Genomic DNA, 23632 nt, shown 5'->3' on the forward strand with positions numbered 1-23632 from the left:
GATAGCTGCTGGGAGGAGTGACCCTGAAGAACCCCAGAGGGGATGGGGTGGGAGCCACTCTGCAGAGTCATCTAGAGCAGTGGTTGGCAAACTCATTCGTCAACAGAGCCAAATATCAACAGTACAACGATTGAAATTTCTTTTGAGAGCCAAATTTTTTAAACTTAAACTATATAGGTAGGTACATTGTTATTAACTTCATTAGGGGACTCCTAAGCTGGCCTTTGCTAAAAACGTCCTCAATCTGATCGAGGTACGTTCGCTGAGGTCGACCCCTTCCAACTCTCCCATCCACACTCGTCTTGTATACTCGTTTCTCCTTTCCAAAAACCGACTTCTGCGCATGGGCCATGAAGTTTCAATCCCACTGTACGTGCGCGCCCGCACGTGGTATTTTGTGGAAGAGCCACACTCAAGGGGCCAAAGAGCGGCATGTGGCTCGCGAGCCGTGGTTTGCCGAACACTGCATTAGAGGCACCTGTGCACCCCATGCCCTGGGCTGCCTCACAGCCTCGCCCTCCCCACCTCAGCCAGGCCCAGCAGGCAGGGCTGGCCCAGAAAGGTCTGGCCTTGGAGTTCTTAGCCCACTGCCCTTTAATTTTCTGCTCCTCTCTGACCACGGTGCCTGGCACCGGAGCACAGCGCGTGTGGCAAGGCTGAGCGAACAGTGTGCTGCTCTGGGAGGGCAAGTGGCCCCCAGGTGTGCCAGTTCGCTTGGGGCACTACCTTGGGGAGACCCTGGCAGTAAGTGTTAGGGGACAGGGGACACCAGCAGCACTGCCATGCTGGTTCTGTCCAGGGAATGCATCACAGTCTCCCCACAAGCCTGGACGGAGCAGGCATCCTTCTACTCTGAGACGCTGCAAGGCTGACATGGAGGAGAAGGTTTAACATCTGACCGGGTGTCCTTGTTGGGGGTTGGCCCTGTCTGCTCACCACCACAGCTGGGGGAGGAGTGGGAGGGGACAGAATTCTTGGGGCACTGCCTCCTGCCTAACTGGAAACTAAAGACTCCGTCCCCGATCTCACTCATTCGTGGACAATAGAGACCATTATAAACTTTTGAACAATAATAGATACAGAGGCAGAGCTGCCTCAAACAGATTGTCGAGCTGCAGCGGGAAGGCCGGGGAGGGTTGGGGGGCAGGAGGTAGGGGGGTAAGAGATCAACTAAAGGACTTGTATGCATGCATATAAGCATAACCAATGGACATAAGACACTGGGTGATAGGGGAGGCTAGGGGACTGTCTAGGGCGGGGGGATAAAATGGATACATATGTAATACCCTTTGTAATACTTTAAGCAATAAAAAAATAAATAAATAAATAAAGACTCCGTCCCAAGGCCACTGGCATGACACTCAGCTTAAAAAAAAAAAAACCTAACCGTGCCCTAACCGGTTTGGCTCAGTGGATAGAGCTCAGTCAGCCTGGGGACTCAAGGGTCCCGGGTTCGGTTCCGGTCAAGGGCTTGTACCTTGGTTTCGGGCACATCCCCAGGAGGGGGTGTGCAGGAGGCAGCTGATCGATGTTTCTCTCTCATCGATGTTTCTAACTCTATCCCTCTCCCTTCCTCTCTGTAAAAAATCAATAAAATATATTTTAAAAAACAAAAACCTGAACCATAGGGGCAGCTCCTGTTTACAGATCTTTTCCTTGGCTCCCCTGGAATCCCCAAGGCCACAGAGTACACGTTTGCCCAGTTACACCTGCAGTCAGCCCTTGCTCCCCAGCCCACCACCGGCCAAGGGCCACCTCTCGATTCCCGCAGCCCCAGGCCGGGGAAGGAGCCCTCACCGGTCCCTGCTCAGGCCCTTGCACACCCACTACACCCTCCTGAGCAGCCAGCCCCAGCTCGGGACCCTGGGGGCACTTGTGCGCCTGTGATTACGGTCCTGGTTTGGTCAGTGTCCCTCCGTGGCTCCAGGAGGTTGAGCCACAAGCCCTCTCCAGCCCAGGGCACTGCAGAGCGGGGCGGACAGCGGGTGCCCAGCCCGCCGGCTCCCCGGCGCCCCTCCCGGACTCCCGCGTGCGCCTGGACTGGGTGAGCACTTGCGGGGTGGGGCGCTAGGGCCTCGGGGAGAGGGGGCGGCCCCTGGGAACCTCGGGCGCCGAGCCGTCCCCCTCGGGGGATCCAGACTTCATCCTGGGCAGGGGGAGCGGGGCCGAGCGCAGGTGCCTCCCCAGCAGCACCCCCTGCACGGCTCCCAGCGGCTCCTCCCTCCGGACGGGGCCCGAGGGCGCCCGGCAGCGGGAGGACGCCCGTCCCAGCCGCCACCGCGACACCCGGGGCCACCCCCGCGTGGGCACCCCGGCCGGACCCGCCCTACCTGCTGCGCCCTGCGCCGCGCCCCGCACCCCGCCCGCCGAGGCCGAGGTCGAGGCCTGCGTCCGCCACCGGAAGCGCCCGCAGACTCCCCGCAGCGCCGCCCGCACCGCCATAGCCATCGCCGCCGTCGCCGCGGGGCCTCGTGGCCGGGCTGCCCGCCGCGCTGCCTGTGCCGCCCCCGGGTCCGCCAGGGCGAGGTGAGTGCGCGCGGCGGCCGCCGGGCGGAGCCGACCTGCTGCGGGGTCCGACCTGGTCCCGCTGGGCCGGGGATCCGGGCCGGGCGGGGGCACTCCGACCTGGGCGGGGGCGTCTCTGGGCCGGAGTTGGGGATTCGGTTGGAGGGGTGGGGGGTTCGGACCCGGATGAAGGGGTCCGATCTTGGGGGGCGGGGGGCTCTGGGCAGGCGTTGGGGGAGGGGAACCAGACTTCACCGAGGGCGGGGAGCGCTGTGCTGTGTGTGGGGCAAGATCCGACTTGGGGACCGGGGTCCAGAGTGGGGGGGTCCCACTTCCCGTGGGGATCCAGACTCCTGGGGGGATCCAGACTCCTGGGGGGGGGGGGCTGCCGCCTGGGGTGGGGGGCTGCCCTGGTGACTGATTGCAGAGTCAGGTCCTGACTCACCCGGAGAAGGTCACCCTCGGCCTCGGAGGTGGATCGGAACCTCCGGGGCGGGATAATGAGGGCCCAGGCCCAGAGGGGCTCGGGGTATCCCCCACAGGCTCTCTCTCTTGGAGGCCTTGGGGTACCCTAGGGCGATCCCTTCACGGGAACCGGCTGCCCCACCAGGGAGGCCATGACAGTAGCCCAAGACTCACGCCACCCCTTGAGAATGTAGAGAAAAGGGACGTTGCCCCAGGCCTGACCTGCTAACTTTTGGGGGTTTCCAGCCAGGGACGTCTGTGTCCTTTGCTTGGACTGAGCTGTCCTGGGTGCTATGGGGGTGCTCAGAGGAGCAATTCCTGTGAGGGGGGCTGTGTCACAGATGAACACAGCCAGACACTAGCTCAAGCGGTGAGGACGGATTTTATTCAGTAAATGCTGAGAGCAGGCGAAAGCGCTTGATATGCTCAGAGGACCTGGATGTGTGTGTATGTGTGTGTGTGTGTGTGTGTGTGTGTATATTTTAATTGATTTTAGAAAGGAAGGGAAAGGGAGAAAGAGATAGAAACGTCAGTGATGAGAAAGAATCAATGATCAGCTGCCTCCTGCAAGGCCCACACTGGGGATCCAGCCCTCATGTGCCCTGATGGGGAACCCAGCTTCAACCACCTGGTTCCTAAGTCAACACTCAACCACTGAGCCGCACGGGTTGGGCGAAACTGGGTATTTTTAAAAGGGGGAGTAAAATGGGGGGGGCGTCAGGGGGGGGGGCTTGAGAGAGTTGGGAAAGTGAAAATTATGAAAAGCAGAATGGGGGGTTGGTCCACGTGACGCTTACTGGAAAGGGGACCTGGCCCTTGTCCGGTCCACCTCAGGCCAGTCGGTGGGTAGTGTGTGGGTTTTTGACTTTGTGCAGGAAAAATGTTATGAGTCCAGGTGAATTTTAGAGGACGTTGGTTAACGTTGGGGACAGTGAAGCAAGAAAGGGCTGGGGAAGCGAGCCTGGGCTCACCAAGAGGTCAGAGAAAAGGGGGCCTTGGGGTCAGGTTTAGGAGGTTTGCCGGGACGAATTGCCACTGACCGTTGTTGCCCTGGTTGTAAGCCTCGTGGGGTCACTTAGAGTTTAGGAGATGCATCCCTGTGGAGAAGGGAGGGGAAGAAGGGATGAAGGCTTGGGTGTGCCAGCACCCGCTGGGACCTTCCTTCTCAGGGGATTTAGGGGAGATCTTAGGAGAGGGTCCCAATAGAATATTCATCAGCTTTATGCTGATGTACCAAAATGAGATTTATTCTCTTAGCCTAGTGGTTCTCAACCTTCCTAATGCCGCGACCCTTTAATACCGTTCCTCATGTTGTGGTGACCCCCAACCATAAAATTATTTTCGTTGCTACTTCATAACTGTAATTTTGCTACTGTTATGAATCGTCATGTAAATATCTGATCTGCAGGATGTATTTTCATTGTTACAAGTTGAACATCATTAAAGCATAGTGATTAATCACAAAAACAATATGTGATTATATATGTGTTTTCCGATGGTCTTAGGCGACCCCTGTGAAAGGGTCGTTCGACCCCCAAAGGGGTCACGACCCACAGGTTGAGAACCGCTGTCTTAACCTCATCTATCCTTGGGTTTGATTAGCAAATGGCACTAATTGGATTTCTGCTGTCTCCCCAAGTAAGGTATTTAAGCTATTTTCCCTCTGGTTGGGAAGAAGTGCAAACCATTGGCTCCTAAGTGCCCTTGGTTTAGGGGAGATAGGATTTGCTAGGTGTCTAGAAGCTGCTTGGCACCTAGATTTTATAGATGGCTGCAACCGGCAGTTGAACCATCCGTCCCAGTTTCCCTCTGCTGCTTGTCCTGGCTTACTAGCTTGCTAAGTGGCACTTGTGGAAGTTAAGTTCCTCCTCCCCACCTCCACCCCCCCCCCACACACACACACACAGAGGTGGGGAGACAGGTGTGTCCTCGGTTATTGGCTGGAACAGGTAGGCACCTTAAGGGAGGGATGGGGTCATCCTGGGAATGGATGGATGCAGCCTTGAGCTGTTAGAAACTATGTTAGTATTTGTTCAAATCTTCATAGGCCAAGGTCGAGGCCTAGTTGAGACGAAGGCTCAGAGGAGCCAGGTAGGGTTTGGTCAAGGAGAGAGTCCTTATCAAGTCCTGTTCTCGTCGAAGGAAAGAAGAATTAAACAAAGTCCATTGCCTGTTTGGTCATCTTTTGTTCATTAAGGAACAGCCGAACCATCTGTTGGGATTTGGTAATAGAAGATATTTGCTGGATGGTGCAAGCTATGAGGCATGAAAAAAAAAAGTTTTTATTTATTTTAGAGAAAGAGGAAGGGAGAGGGCGAGAAAGGGAGAGAAACATCATGCAAGAAACATGTATCAGCTGCCTCCTGCACACCCCCTCCTGGAGATTGAGCCTACGACCTGGTGGGGAATTGAACTGGCGACCTTCTGGTACATGGGATGATGCTCAACCAACTGAGCCACACCAGGCCAGGGCATGAGGGACATTGTTATGGAAACAGGAAGCAAAGCAGAGGAACTGACTGTAAACCCAGTTTGTGAGTCCTGCGGGCAGACAGTTGAGAAAAGTTTAGATTTGAGCTGTAAGGGTCTGTAGGTGGTGGAGTGAGGATGGCGGTCGCAAACCAATGGATTTCCGGTGTGTAGTTTGAAAGTTTGTGGTGATGGCCTCCTAGACATCAGTGTCACAGGCAAGGTTATGTCCTGGAGCAGAGCCTGGAAGATGCAGGAGTTCCCAGGGACTTTCCGAGTGGCCCATGCAACAGCCACTCCAGTACAGGGGCTGCCCGTACATGATTTGTTGTGGTGATGAGTTCTTTGAAAAAAATTTTTAATGTTTTTTTATTGATTTCAGAGAGAAGAAGGGAGAAAGAGAGAGAGAAACATCAATGATGAGAGCGAACCATTGATCGCCTGCCTCCCGCACGCTTGGGGATTGAGCCCACCACCCGGGTGTGTGTCCTGACCTGGAATCGAATCAGGACCTCCTGGTTCATGAGTCAGCCTTGACCACGGAGCCACACTGGCCTGGCTTTGAAATTTATTTCAAGTTGTGGGGCTCTTTCAGATCCTGAAGGAAAAGGGGCAGCTGCAACACAACCTGAGTCCCAGTAAGGGTCTGGGCAGTCAAGTTTTAGATGCTAAGTCAGGAGGGAGAGTGTAAAATGGAAACATCAGTTTGGAGAATTGGAGCCAGATATTGAAGGAAACGAAAAATGATTTAGTAAGGGCTGACAATATGTGTAAGATGGCAGGATCCCGTCTCCTTCCTCTGGAGATGATAAAATCTCGAAGACAGTGAACAAGACCGGTATCTTCAGGGTGTGTTATTTTTCTCCTTTGAGAAATTTATCTCTACAGTCACTTCTTCCTTTTTGATCAAAGATAACCAGAGTTAAAAAAAAAAAAAAAAAGATAACCAGAGTAATTATTCTTGTTTAAAATAATTCTGGTCTCATTAAATTTGGCCCAATTTATACAAGCAACGTCCAAACCTGCAGAGAATTTTTATGAGTTTATTTGAGCCAAACTGCCAAGTGCCCAGAAGCAACTCTCAACGGCTTGAGAAAATGCTCCCGAGAAGGGCAGTTGGGTAGCTTATTTTAGACATTAAAATAAAAGGAAGAGATGTAAGGAGGGTTACATGAAACTCATTAGTGATAGACTAAGGGGACCAGAGAAAGCAAAACAGGGGTGTGGGAAATCTCTGGGATTAGATATAAAGTAAACCGGAGCCCTGGCCAGTATGACTCAGTTGGTGGGGGGTCGTCCCGTGCACCGGGAGGTTGGATTCCTGGTCAAGGGCACATGCCCAGGTTGCTGGCTCAATCCCTGGTAGGGGACGTGCAGGAGGCAGCCTGTTGATGTTGCACTCTCACATTGATGTTCCTCTCCCTCTCTCTCCTCTCTCTCTCTCTCTCGAAAAATCAATAAACTATTTTTTAAAAAGTGAATCGGAGAGACACATATTTCCTTTACATGAGTGGTGACAGCACAGTTATAATTAACATTTACAGCACATAGCGACGGCGTGTGGGAAACGAGATAACAATGAGGGCTCGCCCGGAGGGGTCTGAAAAAGAAGATTACTCATATTTCAAAGGTATGTTACCTTAAAGGCAAAAAACAAAACCAAAGTAGACAGGCTTGCTCAAGATAAAGACTGACCTTTGTCAAGGAAGCTACGGGCCTTGACTGCCCGCCAGGACTCACGTTTAGTTAGGAATGTTTATATTCAGACCCTCCTGCCTGGTTACTTTTGGTCTCTGAGTCTGCAAGGCCCGCCATACAGGCCCCCCTTGAGCTTGTCAGGTTTAGTACTGGACCACTTTTTCACCCACAAGTGCAGCAATAGGCCTTTGTGGAACGTTTTATGGGCATCTCAGATTAGATTTTTTTTTAAATATATTTTTATCGATTTTTAGAGAGGAAGGGAGAGAGAGAGAGAGATAGAAACATCAACAATGAGAGAGAATCATCGATCGGCTGTCTCCTGCACACCCCCTACTGGGGATTGAGCCCGCAACCTGAGCATGTGCCCTTGACTGGAATCGAACACGGGACCCTCCAGTCCGCAGGGCAACACTCTATCAACTGATCCAAACCAGCTAGGACTCTGATTAGACTTTTAAAAGCCTCTCAAGGCTAGGAAGCCAAGCCAAAAACTTACCAACACACTTCCCCTAGAGATTTGTGTGAATTCTCAAGGTCTCCAAAATACTCTATGGTTCCTGGGCCGGCCAGGAAGTGACCTCCCTTGCTCACCAGAAGACTGGGAACCCTGTTAAGCCAGGTACCAGACTGTTTTCTCAAGAGGGCTTTGTGAGGCACTGGCTCCATAAAGTCGACCATAGTTCCTTAAAACTGTCTGTCTGGTCATATCTGATTCTATACATCCTTTTCAAATGATATTCCTTGGTAATATAACCAATGTTTTTAATTATGTCCTGTCACAAAGAGGACAGATTCTTTTTTAAAAAAAAAAAAAAAAGAATATTTTATTGATTTTTGAAGTGAGGAAGGGAGAGCCCTAGCCGGTTTGGCTCAGTGGATAGAGAGTTGGCCTGCGGACTGAAAGGTCCCAGGTTCGATTCTGGTCAAGGGCATGTACCCTGGTTGCGGGCACATCCCCAGTAGGAGGTGTGCAGGAGGCTGCTGATCGATGTTTCTAACTCTCTATCCCTTTCTCTCTGTAAAAAATCAATAAAATATATTTTTTTAAAAAGAAAGAAAAAGAAAACGCCTGTCAAATAAACCTAATTAATTTAACATCTCTCTTTATAAGGGAAAGAACAAATCCTCTGAGATCTTCCAGGGACCTTCTGTAAAATCCCACAGTCAGTTCGAGATCAAGAAGACTTCACTTAGAATTTGATTTTAGAAAGGGAAAGTTGTCCAAAAATGTCAAAAGGTTTGAACCTTTTTCTAAATAGGATCCCAGGTCAATGTGAAACAATACTTAGTTATCTAGTTAACCGAAGTGACAATAAAAGACTTCAAAAGTAAATATAAGAGCAAACAACTGTAAAATAACCTTGGCTCTTTTTGTAAATAGGATCCCAGGTCATTGTGAAACAATACTTAGTTATCTAGTTAACCAGAGTGACAACAAAAGACTTCAAAAGTAAATATAAGAGCAAACAACTGTGACATAACCTTGGCTCTTTTGACAGTGAGAAGACTGGGCTGTCCTTAGTAATGACAGGGCGTGAAGTGACAACATGAAGCCCAGAGGAGGCAAGGTTTCTGGAGGAAGGGTCAGCATTGGCACAGGAGGAAGGAGGAGCAGAGGTGATGGAAGGAGCGGTCTTACAGGAGCCACTTTGCACAGATCTGCAGTTTCCCAAAGAAGCCATTGAAGTTCCAAATTAGCCTTAGTGAAGTCATGCCAACCAGAAAGGGAGCGGCAGAATTAGCGCCGAGATGGATGTAGTCAGCCAGGGTGCGAGAAGGGGGTACAGTAGCTGAAAAGCACCCATGGAGGGAGCAGGATCAACTAGAGACCAAGAGGCCTTCCCAGGAGCCAGGAGGGATTTCCTCCAGCCCCGAGGAACCTTCCAGAGGAAATCTGGCTTCTCACCAGCTTCGGAGCGTATACCAGAATCAGAACCAAAACGTGTCCTCACCACACACTTCAACATTTGTCGGGAGCACGGGGTCAGGAGTCGAAATCACCACAAGGTGCCAAAATGAATGACAGAGGAGATAAGACATCTCTCTGGGTGCCGGAGGGCGTGAAAGGAGGAGGGCTCACATTCAGTTTCCATAAGGGGACAGGGCTCAACCAGACACCTGCTGGGGTTTTGCTCAGGGTGCCCAAGAGCTGCCAGGAAGCCTGCTCCCAGTCCCCAGCAGAGCAGGCTCTTGGGCTCTGACATACAGGCTGGCCTGCCGGGCGGATGGACAACCACCCCTCCCTGGCAGGCATATCCTGTCCCCACCACAGGATCCTGGCCAGCCCACCCACTTTTGCCCCCAGATTGTCCCTTATATTCTGAGGTCGGACCTTTCTTCTGTCTCCTGCAGCCAAGGGAATAAGTGACATCCTGCCCCTCCCACAGGCGTCCAGAACGAGTGGGAGGCAGAGACTGAGGAGGTGTCGGCAATACGGGATCTTTGCAAAGGGGCTGAAGGCATTTCTATTGATCTTTTACGGGTTTTTTAAATGAGCCTAGGAACCGGGTCATATAGTTAGTTCATCTTTTTTTTTTTATTATTTCAGAGAGGAAGGGAAAGGGAGAGAGAGAGAAACATCGATGATGAGAGAGAATCACTGGTTGGCTGCCTCCTACATGCCCCAAACTGGGGATTGAACCCACAACCTGGCAGATGCCCTAACCAGGAGTTGAACCGTGACCTACTGGTGTGTAGGTCGACGCTCAACCACTGAGCCATGCTGTCTGGGCAGTTCATCCTTTTAAAGAATTTTTAAGAGTCTCAGTAACACCCACTGGTGCTTACGTGCAATATATTTATGGAAAGTGTTTCCATTTCCTTGAAGGAAAGATGAGTGTCATCTAGGATGTGCTAAATGTGAAAATGAATACTGACCAGCTGACAAAGTGATAAACTGTCTGGCTACCAAGCACAAAGTACCCCCAACCCCAGCCTCAGGAGCCCGTCGGCCAAGAGGGGCATGCCTGTAGGGCGAAATGGAGCACCCCACATGCAGATGTTGGGGCGGGGGAGCCTGGACATTGGTGAAGTTTAACTGTGTCAAGCTGGATGTGGCAAAACACTTTTGTCGCAAAGGATTATGGAGTTAAAGGTCCAGGGGTTGATGTCTCTGGTTGTCAGTGACCCATCTGACTGCCCCCTGCCTCTGAGGTGTTGCAGGGAGAATACATAAGAATGGGTTTATATAAGGAAAGTTTATTGGGTGGTGCGTGCTATTGTGGTTTTGGGAAAGGGCCTGGCCTGCCCCTCGCCATGTCTGTGTTGTCTGAGATGTACGCTGGATGCACACACTGGGCACGTTGAAAGGAAGCATGTGGGGCGGGGGGGGGGGGGCGGTGCAGATTCTGCTGGGACCGGAAGACCCCTTCTGCTGCCTCCAAGAGGGGAGAGGAGCGTGCACCCTGGAGGCAGGTGCCCCGCTAGGTGCATGCAGCCTGCGGGAGTCTGGATGGGGGGGGGGGGGGCAGGCAGCGGGAGGCAGAGAGGCATTCCTGAGTGTCTGGGTCCCCCAGGGAGAGGGGGGCTTGGCTGCTCTTCTAGATCCTGCTTCCTAAGGGAATGGCATGTTCCTTCTCTTTTTGGGACAGGGAGTGCCAGAGGCAGGACTGCTTGTGTTACTGGTTTTCCACTGTTTTCTTTTTACTGCAGTAAAATATACGTAACCTAAGACTTACCATTGTAGCATTTCTAAGTGTATAACTCAGTGGCATTGTTGTATAACTATTGCCACTATTTCCAGAACTTTCTCATCATTCCAAAAAAGAAACTCTGGCCCTAGGGGGTTTGCCTCAGTGGATAGAGCGTTGGCCTGTGGACTGAAGGGTCCCAGGTTCGATTCCAGTCAAAGGGCATATCCTTCGGTTGCAGACTCGATCCCCAACCCTGGTTGGGGTTCATGTGGGAGGCAACCAATCAGTGTGTCTCTCTCACATTGATTCTTTCTCTCTCTGAGTTTCTTCCCCTCCCACTCTTTCTAAAAAAAAAATAAAATAAAAAAAAAATAATGGAAAAATATCCTTGGGTGAGGATTAACAACAACAACAAAAAACAAAAAGAAACTCTACCCATTCAGCAGTAATTCCACCTCCCTCCAGCTCCTGGCAACCGCTATTCTACTTTCTGTCTCTATGGATTTGCCTATTCTTTGTCATATAAGTGGAATCATACAATATTTATCCTTTTGTGTCTGGCTTATTTCACTTAGCATAATGCCTTTTTTTTTTTTTTTAATCCTCACCTGAGTTTATGCTGAGAGAAAGGGAGGAGGGGAGAGAGAGAGAGAGAGAGAGAGAGAGAGAGAGAGAGAGAGAGAGAGAAAGATTGGTTCCCTTCTGTATGTGCCCTGACCCAGGACTGAAGCCAAAACCTTTTGTGGTGTACGGGACAACACTCCAACTGTGCCACTCTGGCTGGGCACATAATGTCATCAAGGCTCATCTATGGAATAGCATCTGTCAGTATTTCATTCAATTTAGTAACTAAATAATATTCCATTGTTTGGATAGACCACATTTTATTTTCCATTCACTCATCTATTGACGGACACTTGGGTTGTTTCTGTGCTTTGGCGATTGTGAATAATGCTGAGCTGTCTCCCGGGAACTGACTGCCCTCACCCTCAGCTCTTTCCAAGGGCAGAGCAGCAGGCACTCAGGTCCCAGGACCCAAAACAAGAGGAGCTCCCATGTTTAATTTCCCCACAAAGGACTCACAGGGCAAAATCGCAGGTCAGAACATCTGCAAGCTCTGGATGGCTTCCCCTGTGGTGTCTATGAGATTTTATTTTTAACTAGAGGCCCGAAGCACGAAATTCGTGCAAGAGTAGGCCTCCCTGCCCCCGGCTGCCGGCACCAGCTTCCCTCTGGCACCTGGGACCTCGGCTTCCCTCGAAGTCCAGGCTTCGTCCAGAAAGAAGTCCGGTCTAATTAGCATATTACACTTTTATTATTATAGATGGCATGACTCTGTTTCACACTTCCGCCCTTTTGTTCTGCAAAGCTCGGGTGGGCCTGGACTGTTCTCTCCCAGGGCTGGGTGGGTGTGGCCTCGTCCAGCGCTGCTGGGCAACGCAGAGCAGGAAGGTTTAGAAACAGGGTGGCCCTGCAATCAGGGAAGGCTCCTGGGGTTTAGAAGGGGAGGTGCCCATTGGGAGGCAGTGTGGCCAGTCACCAGTGCTCAGCCGGTGGCCGGGGGCAACGAGTCCCTCTAGGGTTGCTGGAGGACCAGATGAGGTGGGCATGAAGCCCATTCCCCTAGGCGCTGCATGGGGGAGGGGGATAGTACCTCAAGTGTCTCCCTGAGCCCCATGCCCCTGCCCAAGGGGACCCTGGAAGAGCCAGTGGGAGGTGGGCATGACGGGCGATGAGGAAGCATGACAGCCCCTGCACAGCGGGGCCACTTCTGCCCTGTTTAGAGCTGCCCTGCCTGTCGGGCATGCCACCCGCTCCTTACAGGAAAGGGGAGGGGCTACAGGCCACCCCACAGGTGGGGCCCCTCTCTGCACCCTTCTGCGGAGTTATGGACAGACAGACCTGGAGATAGAGACTTAAAAGCCAGATTCTTACACAATTCGAGTATTTAGGGGATTGAAATGTATAGTTTATGATCCCAGAGTTTGCCAAGTGATTCACTATTTAAGCAGAATATTCCTTCTTAATTCACATATTTATTTCTAACATTTCCTAGGTTTTTTTTAAATACAGAGAATAAAACAAAATGGCCCAGTATCTCACCACCCAAACACACTAGTCATAATAGTAACAATAAATAAAGCAGCACAGGTGTGGCTGGGAAATAGCATGCAGACAGGAGCTCGGTGAACAGTCCTGGGCATTCAGGTGGCACAGGCCCCCCGCCATTGTTTCCTGTCCTCTGAGCCCTAGAAGGGAGACACTGTCCTTACCCACCACGCCCTCTCCCTCTGTGATCCCCTCACCTGCGCGGTGTGTCCTGTCCCATGGGGGCCCGGGAACTTCCACAGAAACCAGCCTGATTCAGTCTGTCAGGCTGTGAGGCCCAGGGTCACCCCAATCTGCTGCCAAGACCTGCTCCTGTTTCCCGTGTCCGCTCGGGGCTCCTGGCCTCCTGTGAGCTTCGTATTTGCTGCCTTAACTCATCTTTTTCTCCCTGATTGCTAGGTGCTCTTTGTAACTAGCCCTTGGTCTTATATGTCACTTCTAAATTGAAAATCGCTCTCCTGGGAAATAGGCCTTGAGCAGAGTGGCTCCTTCATTTCTCCTGCTTTTCATAAGGCACGGGTGCACGTGCCCTCATAACCCGGCGGGCCAGCGAGGACCAGAGGGACTGTCCCTTCTCTCCTGGGCTGTCTCTGCCTCTCTGAGGCCTTCCGTGCTCTTTCCCCCGAGGAGGGAAGGTAGAGAGCAAGACTGGCTTCCAGGGTGGGCCCAGATAGCTGGACCCTGGCCATTTTGAAGTTACAGTTTCCATTGGTGATTATCTCAAGGCAGAAGAACTCCCCAGCCCTGGCCGGTTTGGCTCAGTGGATAGAGCGTCAGCCTGCGGACTGAAGGGTCCCGTGTTCGAGTCCAGTCAAGGGCACGTGCCCAGGTTGCGTGTCGATCCCCAGTGGGGTTTGTGCTGGGAAATCTGCCCTGAAGGTCGGGGTGGTGCTGGGAGCAGGGGTGTGGAGCGAGGATTCGGGCCCATTGGTTGCGCAGACTTGGACCTGCTGAGCACGTGTCCGCTCAGCCTTGTGTAAATAGGCCACGTGGCCTGAGAGAACCTAGAGACCTGGTGTCCACGCTGCCCCGGGGGGAGTCTCGGCTGTCACGTTCATTCTCCGCTGTCCCGCAGCCCGCTCTTCCTCATGGTCCAGGGCGTTGGGACTTGGAGCCGTCAGCTGTTCTTGAGGGGGCCTCCCTTCCCAGACCCTCAGCCTGCCTGCTCACCGGGTGCGCCTTTCCAAGTGGGAGCCAGGATTCCAAGGGCCTTTCCTGTGAGTGACCAGCCCCCGGGGGGAAGCTTCCCATAATCCTCTTTCTTTCGTCCTTTAACATGGTGAGGTCTCCAGCCTGAAATCCGAGCACGCACCCTGAACACTTTGAGATCTCGGCGCTAACCCAGCCTTGCCCTGTCTCCAGGGGCCCTGGCCCAGCTCCGTGTGGCTGGCTCCTGAACTACTTGCCTGAGGGGTGGCAAGCCAGGGCAGGCCATCAGGCACTTGTAGCAGCAGATACAGCTGGCACCTCTCGCTTACACTGGGGTGCAGGTGGCAGGGCTGGCCTTCCTTGTCCAGAGATAGCCTCGAGCCCTGGCCTGTGTGGCTCAGTTGGTTGGGCGTCCCATGCACCAAAGGTTTGCCAGTTCGATTCCTGGTCAGGCCACATGCCTGGGCTGCTGGCTCAGTCCCCCGGCAGGAGACATGCAGGAGGCAGCCTATTGATGTTTCGCTCTCACATCAATGTTTCACTCTCTCTCTCTTTCCCTTTCTCTTCATAAAAAAATCTTCAAAAGGAAAAAAAAAAAAAGGAGATAGACTCGCCCCCTGTGCCTGGCCTGAGGACTGCCTATGTCCTTATTTGGAAACTCAAAGAACTACATGAGATCCCAGACTATTCTGAGTGGGCACCCACGTGGGCTGAACATAGAACAGGACTCCCCTGTGCCAGCTGTGCCCCCCTTAGGTCCCAGGCTGTCCTGGGAACGTGCCCAGAGAGGGGGACTATGACGAGTAGGCCCCCAGGCGGGACTGTCAGACACACACCTGGCAGTCTGCCTGAGGATTCGACCTTAGCCGGAAGCTCTTAGCAGGGGGATTGGGCCTATGCTCCCCTGGCACTGGGGCACTTGGTTGACCTCTTGAACCTTGGGCCCCCACCAGCACAAGGGGGACCATGGTAGGGTTGTAGGTGGGCAGTGGGAAGGCAGGAATGGCAGCCGGTGTTAGACTGGTGGGGTCAGACCAAACCTGGGTTCAGCAACCTCAGTACTTGGGTTCTGGCTAGGAAAGAATTCAGAGCAAGACCCCAACTGTAAGAGAACATTTGTTTGGCAAATCACAGGGGTAGAAGTCATTCCTAGAAGAAATGGGCTTGGGAATCGAGTTACGGAGATAAAGGAAGGGCCCTTGTAGCTTAGGAATGAGGAGCTAATGGGAAAGCGCCTGGGGCAGGGATCGGGGGAGGAGGAGGGAACAGGGTTGCTCCTGGGAGGGAGAGCTCACTGTGTCCTCCATCCTAAGGGTTTTAAGGGCTGCAATTTTAGGGGAGATCCCAGGAGAAGATCTTAATACAGTGGTTCTCAACCTTGGCTGGGAATCTTTTTAAAATCCTGATTTCTGGGCCTCATCCCCCGGAAATTCTGTTTCTTTGTTATGGGGTGGGGCCACAACATGAGTAACAAAGAAACAGAATTTCCGGAGGATGAGGCCCAGAAATCAGGATTTTAAAAAGATTCCCAGGTGAGTCTAATGTGCAGCCAAGGTTGAGAACCTCTGTCTTAATAGAGTATTCAGTAGCTTTCTAGGGTGTCCACTCAGTGATCTCCACTGATGGATTGGCCGGCACCAGGGCAGGGGTCATTATTCCCTGCAGCTGGTCCTGAGGTCAGCCATGGCTGGTTCCGTTGCTTCTCTGGGCCTGGAGCGGAAATACAACCGACGCCTAGATGTTAGCTCTAGGGAGGAAAGGTCAGGGGGTCCAAACCTCATGACCAGGGTCTGCTAGGGGAGGAAAGGTCGCCCTGGGGGCGAGGTCCCACCCTACAATTGATTGTCCCTTGCTCTGCTCATGTCTAACCGCCTACAGCAGTAGCACCAACAAAGTGAGGAGAAAGTGGGAGAGCCAGGAGCGCGGGTCTGCACTAACTTGGGGGAACTTGAGCCCCCAGCTGGCTTCAGGACTGCCTGGCCAGCCACAAAGCACTGCAGCCGGCCACCTCCCCTTGACTCCCTCCTCCTCCTTTCTCCTCCTCCCCCGCCCACCCCTGCCCTGTGTCAGATGCTGGAGACTCCACCCCTGCTGTTGGTGGCCTTCTTATTGTGCCTGTCACTGCTGGGGCTGCTGTTCTTCCTGCGACGCAGCGGCTTGCTTCTCATCTGCTGGAACGAGTTCGTCTTGCAGCCCATCTACAGCCTGCTCATGGGTGACAGCAAGGAGCAGCGCATCCTGCGCCACGTGCTGCAGCACGCCGTGGCCGGGGACCCAGAGAGCGTGCTGGAGGCCATCGACACCTACTGCTCACAGAAGGAGTGGGCCATGAACGTGGGCGACAAGAAAGGTGGGTGGCCTGGCCAGCAGGTAGTGAATATAGGAAGGGGGACCCCAGGCCAGGCAGCACAGCCCATACAGGAGGGGCCTACTGTCACCCCATTTCTTGCGTGTTGGGGTGGGTGCTCATCTGGAGCCCTGGGGGCCCGAGCCACCTGTCCAGCCAGGGGTCAAGGCTGTGCAGAGACCCTAACGCCCACATCACTGTCCCCGTGGGGAGGGAGGGACATTTGATAAACCCACTCAGGAGGCCACTGTGTGGGGTCCCCTCCTGGCCACAGACCAACAGCCAGTATTAGAGGGGACAGCAGTGGCTCCATGCAGGCCTTGTTCTCACACGCCATCCCTCAGAGCCCGGCTGGTGCAGGGTGGGCAGTGGGTTCCTGCGTGTCCCTGCCAGGCATGAGGGTGCACAGAGCTCCTTGGACTCTGCCCAGCCCAGGCACTGGCTGCCTCCTGACCTTTGACTCCAGCGTGGGGCACAGGAGTGTGCTGTGTTGCATGCCCTGAAGTCCAGCCCTGAGGACAAACGTGACAGCTACTGTGTGGCTCCGGGGAGCTAGGAAGGCCCTGAGCAAGGCCCCTGGGGGTGGGGTGGGGAGGTTTCCACAGAGGGCAGCTCTGGGTTAAGGCCAGTACAGTCAGCCAGGGAACATGGAAAGAGAAGGGCCAGTGTGTGGAAAGGCAGAGGCCCAAGGTACCATGGGAGCTTGGGGGGTCTGTACAGTGGGATGGGGCCTTGGGGGAGGGCTGGGGCCAGGCATTGGGAGAGGCTGTCACTTAGTCAGAAGGAACCGACCAGGACTGGGAGTGGGTTTCTCCTGCCTGCACTCACCCCTGTCCACCCCTGAAGGCCAGATCGTGGACGCAGTGGTGCGGGAGCAGCGCCCCTCCGTGTTGCTGGAGCTGGGGGCTTACTGCGGCTACTCGGCCGTTCGGATGGGCCGCCTGCTGGCACCCGGCGCCCGCCTGCTCACCATCGAGCTCAATCCTGACTACGCTGCCATCACCCAGCAGATGCTGGACTTCGCCGGCCTGCAGGACCGGGTGCGACACCTCCCCCGGTGACAGATGTGGACACTGACGGGCCAGGTGTGGGTGGATGGGAGGGGGAGGCCTGGGGCCTGCCCGCATGGTTCCAGACCACACTTATCCCGCTGCAGCCAGGCCTCAGGGCCTCCTGGGCCAGGTTTCACGGGCCTCCAGCAGCTCCGTGAGGGCGCCTTACTGCCCATTCCTCAGAGCAGGAAACCTCCGCACAGGGAGGGGCAGAGTGGAGACTGTGTCCCCAGAACCGCAGAGAAACCGTCGGTGGGCTTGCCGGGGCGTCCGGGTGGGGCAGGCTCTTTGACCCCCGTGGGCACAGGCACTGATGGAGCGCTGTTGCAGGTAACCGTGGTCGTGGGGGCATCCCAGGACATCATCCCGCAGCTGAAGAAGAAATATGACGTGGACACGCTGGACATGGTCTTCCTGGACCACTGGAAGGACCGGTACCTGCCGGACACGCTCCTCCTGGAGGTGAGCTGTGCCGCCACCCGGTCGGGATGCGCTGGCTGCTGGCACGGGCTGCCCGGCCGGTGGGCCTCAGCCTCTGAAGAGCCAAGTGCTCCAGCAAAGCCCTGCCAAGGGGGGCCCTGGGGGCCACAGGTGGCTCCTACTGGCCGCCGGGGGTCAGGGAGCTCAGAGGACTGCAGGAGGCCTGGGGCAGGATGGAGACCAGGAAAGAGTTCTGGCAGCCTGTGCCAGGGCAGCAGGTGGGGAGCTCATGGACCAGATGGTCTGATCCAAAGGGCACAGGGCAGAGGAGGCAGGAGGGAAGCAGCCTGGCGGCCGTGTGGCTCTCCCAGCTGGACGGTGCTGGTCAGGGAACTCAGTGTCTCCTGCCTTTCTTCCTGGGGCTCCTTGCTTTGCACCCCCCCCCCCATGCCTCCACCACCAGACTGTCCCAGCCCTCAGTGCCAGCTGCTCAGCCCGCACAAAGTGGTGACCAGTGGTTGCCTTGTCAGGGGGCTGGAGCTTGGGGCCTGTAATGAGTTGACACGTGACACTTAATATCCGTGCCCACTGCGTTGGCCCTCCTGGGCGGTCAAGAGGACTCTTAGAAGCACCTTAGAAGACTCTTAGAAGCACTCTGTCCCACCCCAGCCTCCCTGCCCGAGGGCCAGCCTGACGCTGTCCCATGTTATCTGTCCCGTGCTCACCCACCTCGGCTCCCCCACGGGGTGGACACTCTGCCCAGTGCAGGGGCTGGGAGCACAGGAGCCATGGCTGAAGACTGGGCAGCACCTGGAACCCAGTGGTTCCGGTGGGTGTGAAAGGGCTTTGAGTGTTCCAGGTGTGGGCCGACTCGGGGCAGAGGGCCAGAGCTGTGTGTGGAGGGCCTCACATGCCACATGGGCAGGGGCACAAGAGCTCCTAGCACATGAGGGTGAGGTTAGTGTCCAGGAAAGATCCCTGTTGGGCCTGTAGAGAGTGGGGAGGGGTGGCTGTGAGGAGGGGGTGCAGATGTCCCGAACCTCAGGGAGGCAGGGAGTGCTGGTGGTGGGAAGGGAGGGGACCCTGGACTAGAAGTTAGACGGGTCCTGTGTTGGCTAAGACATGCGGACAATGCGGAGATGACGAGGAGACGCGGGGTGGCGGGGAGGGCAGCGGAGGGGAGCATGCCTGAGCCTGGGGAGGTCCACCAGGCAGAGGGGCGAGAGCCTGGAAATCAGGTATTAAGGGCAGAAACCAGGTGGCCAGCCCAGCGGGGCCTGTGTCACAGGGCAGGGAAGGATTCCAGCAGCCTGGGTGTGGTGATGAATACAGGGGCCTGCATTTACGGAAGAGCAGCAAATACTGCCGTTCAGTAACTAGGAGACTGATAGTTTTCTCAGTGCTCCTTGTTCAAGGCTGGTAATTCTCCCAAAAGCAGTAGCTGTCAACCTTGGCCGCACATTAGAATCACCTGGGAATCTTTTTAAAATCCTGATTTCTGGGCCTCATCCTCCGGAAATTCTGTTTCTTTGTTACTAATGTTGTGGGCCCCACCCCAGAACAAAGAAACAGAATTTCCGGAGGATGAGGCCCAGAAATCAGGATTTTAAAAAGATTCCCAGGTGATTCTAATGTGCGGCCAAGGTTGAGAACCACTGCTCAAAAGAGAAGCCACGAATGGGACCAGCTGTACTTTTCCAGCGTGTCTGCCGCCCCACACCTGTGGCTCTGCAGGCCCCTGGCTGGTGCGGGGCAGGGCCAACTGCCCCTCCCCTCTGCTGGGAATAAGGGGCCGGGGGGGGGGTGTCTGTTCAAAGTTGGAGGCCACTTTGAAGAGGCCTCAGCCACTTGGCACCTGGGTGTCTCCACGGGGCCGCTTGAGGTGTCCTCACAACATGGCAGCTGGCTTCCCCCAAAGCCAGAGGTGAGAGAGCAAGAGACAGACAGACAGACAGAAGGAGGGGCTGGGTGCCGAGTGTGACCTCGTCTGGAAGCCACGTCCTGTGGCTTCTGCCTTCTCTGTGTTAGAAGCCAGTCCCCGAGCCCTGCCCACATCCACCCCTTGAAGGTCTGTGACCTGTGGACACAGTTTCAATCACCTCACACCTGGCACCCTGTGCTCACACCACTTCCTCCCAGGCAGCTGGCACAACCGGCTTTCTCGGCCTCTGAGCTTCTGGCCAGCAGTCTCCAGGGGTCTGTGTCCTGTCGGAGGCTGGCGTCTGGGAAGAGGCAGTGCAGGCACCGTGTCTTCCCCCTCATGGCCAGCTTCCTCGGGGGTGGCTGGGCCCCAGCAACCTCCACAGGTGGCCCAGTTTCCTCCCTTCTGCTCCCTCTCTCCCGGTGAACCGGGTGGTTTTCAGTGCCAGTGGTGCCCTGAGTCCTTCAGCGGGACCCTTCGAGGCTGGAGCCCCTGCTCCCAGCTCACTTTGTGCACTTCCTGCCCCCCCTGAGCTGCCCTCTGGGGCCTGGGCCAGGGGCACCTCCCCGGGGTGCTCTTTTTTCGGTCTTTTTAGGCGATGTTGCTAAAAGTTCTGTTCCTTCTCTTTTTTAAGAGAAAACACTCTATGATTCATAGTGATACATTCTGTTCAAATCCTGTCTCGTGGGTTGCCCCAGCCTCGTGACCTCACACTTGCGTGTTTTCCGGAGCTCTGGCTGGAGGGCCCTCGGCTTCCCCCACAGCCCACAGGCTGGAGGGCGGGGACCCCACCAGGAGGGAGGGGACCCCAGTCAGACTCCGCCCTAGGGCACAGCCCTGGAGGGGTGCAGAGTTAGTCCGATTTTCAGTCGCTTGGAGATGCCCCACGTGTGTGGTCCTGTGGGCAGTTTCAGACACACCTGGGGTCACTTGTTTTCTGTTTGGATTGCCTTTTTTTTTTTTTTTAACTGTTATGATTATGTAAAAAAGTTCTGTGCTTCCAAAGTCAAATCCAGGAGACAAGGCAACCCTTCCCCTAGTCCACCTGTCCCCCAAGGTAAACATTCCCCCTTTAGGCTTCCCATTCTATTGTTCCCTGTGATCGAAGCAGCCCTTCCCTCGGCTGTGAGCGCTGGAGGACCTAGGCTGTGTCCAGCTGCCCCTCCTTCCTTCTGCAGAGCCAGGCCCGGCACACCAGCTGGCTGCCCAGGGCCCGGTGGCTGATGGAATGGGGCATGTCGAATGCTGGGGCTTGGGGATGTCCAAAGCGAATCCCTGAGGGGCAGGCTTGTGGGTGGGGAGATGTGCCTCTCCCCTGCCCCCCCTAGCACTGCAGTCATCCTGGTCAGGCCAGCTTGCACCTCCAGGGACCACCCCAAGAGCCACACACAGGGGCACCAGGCATTTCTCCCACCTGGAGAAGCTGCATTTTCTTGGCACTGGGTGATGAGGGACCCACTGGCTTTAGCACTGTGACCCAAATCCCCGCCCCATCATCACCTCCAGTCATCTTGCTAGCATTTAGTGAGCTCCTGTTGTGTACTGCACACAGTTCTAGGGGCCAAGGATGCAGGCGTGAACGGAGGAAAAGATCCTCAGAGCTGTTGCGCTAGAGGTAGGACCTGCACTCAGCACAGCCCTTTCTTGCAGGGGACATGCTGGGGAGGAGGGCTGCAGAGAGCCTCTTGTGACCCCGGGAGGTGAGGGGGCTCCCCCAGGGGTCAGGCCAGCACATGGAGCCTCCACCCGGTCAGGGGCACCTGTCCTGCTGGTTTGGAGCAAACTTGATGGGAGCCTTTGACCTTCACCCCCTCCAACTGTCTTGCCCCCTGCAGGAGTGCGGCCTGTTACGCAAGGGGACGGTGTTGCTGGCTGACAACGTCATCTGCCCAGGAACGCCGGAGTTTCTGGCGCACGTGCGTGGGAGCAGCCGCTTTGACTGCACACACTTCTCCTCCTTCCTGGAGTACTCCCAGGCCGTGGATGGCCTGGAGAAGGCCGTCTACATGGGCCCGGACAGCCCCGCACGGCCTTGACCGAGGCTGCTCTGGGGCACTCGCCAAGCCTGGTCGGGAAGGTCATGATGGGTATCCTGCCGCCAACCCTGCTTCTGCAGTTCTGGGGTCTGTCCTCAGTGCCACACACTGGAGGCCTGCGAGGCCACGGCCAGCCACACTGGCCCCTCTGCACATGGCTCCAGGCTATCACACACCAACCCACCCCAGAGCAACCCGCTCACCATGCACAATCCCTGCCATCAGTCTGGAAAGTTATCTGTGAATACCAAGTCAGGGTTAGGTGGTGCCCATGGCTCACTCACCCCACCAGCATGCCAGTAGGGTTTCTTACACGGACAGGCCCTGACCCAGCAAAGGGGAAAGTTGGGAACATCTGGAAACTTGGGCTGTGCACTCACAGTCTGTCCTCGAGCTTGGCAGTCACCAGGTGGCAGCAGTGCCTCAGTGCTGGCACTGTGACCAACAACACATTGCACCTCTGATTCCTCATTTTCTCTTCTCCTTTTTAAGAAGGAAATGCAACCTCACTAAAACGGGCCGATTTTTAACAATTTTATATATTGATATCATGACTAAAAGATACTAAAATGGTAATTAAAGATCTAAATATTTCGATATAAGAGGTCAACTTTGTTTTTTTTCAACCACTGCACTGCTCTTTCCTTCCCCTGGCGCCCTCCGCGTTGGCACCAAACACACAGCGCTCCCCTTGACTGGATACCAATGTTGCCCATGTGCCCGGGGGCTCCCAGCACTGCTCCTCCGGCGGCCAGGCCAGGAGCCTGTCACAGCCCCACCTGGACAGCTGCAGGCTGGGCTCAGCCCCCGCTGCAGGCTGTGTCACCTGGGAAACCAGAACAGGGCAGCTGCCACCCTTCATCTCTGGCCAAGCAGGTGTTGGGGAATGGAGGCCTCAGCCTGCAGCAGAGCCAGGCATGGCCTCCAAGCACCTGGTCCCTCGGGGCCCCCCGTGGCACTAAGTGGAGGCACCTCCCCAGGCCCACTCAGCCTTGTGTATGGAAGAGACAACAGGCTCAGACCAGGCTGCACAGCTGGTGAGCAATGAGGTAGAGTTGATCTGTAGCCACTAAACCCACAGCTGCCTCCAGCCCCGGCCCTGTCCCTCCAATCCCAACCCCCAGATGGCTTGGACCTCTGGTCGACTCAGGGGAGCATCCTGTCCTGGATGAGCCCCTCTGCCCAGGACACCACGCTGGGCCTCAGGGCCCAGCCAACCACCAGGAGCAAGCCCACCCCTCTCTGTATTTAACAAGGGGATCGCAGCGAGTCTGGGAGAATGTGTGTGGGAACCACCCAGGGGCCTGAGAGCTGAGATCCCTCTGGACCCCTGGGGCCACCCCTCCCCCCTCAAACTCCCCACCTCGCAAACAGGAGCAATCAGCTTGTGGCGAGAGATCTGAGCCATGAAAGAAGTTCCTTGGTCGCTTTTTTTAATTTTTAAATTTTCTTACAAAAATTTACGTGTTTACCAATACAGTCTTATTTTGGTTTTGTTTTTAATGCTTTTTGTCAGTGTTTTTCTTCTGTTTTGAAGTCACAAACAGCAGGCACTGAACAGCAGTCCCCCACTGCTGCGGAGGGTCAGTCCGGGTGGGGTCAGGCCCCGGGCTCTGGCAGACGGTGCAGAGGCTGCGCCCGGGCCAGTGTACCTAGGGAGGCTCCCACTGCACTGGGGTTCCACGCATCCAAGGGCAGGTGGGGGGTAGAACAGCCTGACCCCCATCTCGCTGTCTCTAATCCTCTCTGTGGGGTCAGCCCCCCTAGAGCAGCCCAGTGGCTGGCCTGTCGGGGGGAGGGCAGGAGTGGAAACCCAGGGGATCCCC

General features: G+C 55.1%; 2 protein-coding genes across 5 annotated transcripts in view; one reads left to right on the top strand and one right to left on the bottom strand.

Moving 5' to 3' along the window:
- Positions 1-2460, bottom strand: part of TXNRD2 (thioredoxin reductase 2) — a 45080-nt gene extending 42620 nt beyond the window's left edge. The window contains exon 1 of one of the 2 annotated variants that reach the window (XM_059676228.1): positions 2331-2460. In XM_059676228.1, coding sequence (XP_059532211.1) covers positions 2331-2448 — 118 coding nt within the window. In that variant the 5' untranslated portion in view covers positions 2449-2460. The remainder of the gene's footprint in view (positions 1-2330) is intronic. The other variant, XM_059676229.1, reaches the window with a different exon arrangement.
- Positions 2391-22408, top strand: COMT (catechol-O-methyltransferase). Of its 3 annotated transcripts, XR_009450077.1 has the most exons (6): positions 14020-14098; positions 16101-16380; positions 17224-17417; positions 17760-17891; positions 21606-21921; positions 21953-22408. XR_009450077.1 is itself a non-coding variant. In XM_059676231.1 (5 exons), exons 2-5 carry the CDS (start codon positions 16101-16103, stop codon positions 21804-21806), a joined length of 807 nt encoding a protein of 268 aa, XP_059532214.1. In that variant the 5' UTR covers positions 2391-2526; the 3' UTR covers positions 21807-22408. The 3 variants fall into 3 exon arrangements, 2 of the variants coding, with proteins under 2 accessions (XP_059532214.1, XP_059532213.1); XM_059676231.1 differs by lacking the exon at positions 14020-14098 and adding an exon at positions 2391-2526 and having other exon boundaries at positions 21606-22408; XM_059676230.1 differs by having other exon boundaries at positions 21606-22408.
- Positions 22409-23632: the final 1224 nt, after the last annotated feature.

The sequence above is a fragment of the Myotis daubentonii genome, chromosome 19 (assembly GCF_963259705.1).
Source record: "Myotis daubentonii chromosome 19, mMyoDau2.1, whole genome shotgun sequence".
NCBI lineage: Eukaryota > Metazoa > Chordata > Mammalia > Chiroptera > Vespertilionidae > Myotis > Myotis daubentonii.

Bases quoted from the DNA above. Each gene is read 5' to 3' on its own strand.
- COMT (XM_059676231.1), top strand. From the start codon at position 16,101: ATGCTGGAGACTCCACCCCTGCTGTTGGTGGCCTTCTTATTGTGCCTG. The intron at 16,381-17,223 runs GTGGGTGGCCTG...CCACCCCTGAAG, and splicing joins GAACGTGGGCGACAAGAAAG to GCCAGATCGTGGACGCAGTG. The intron at 17,892-21,605 runs GTGAGCTGTGCC...TGCCCCCTGCAG, and splicing joins CGGACACGCTCCTCCTGGAG to GAGTGCGGCCTGTTACGCAA.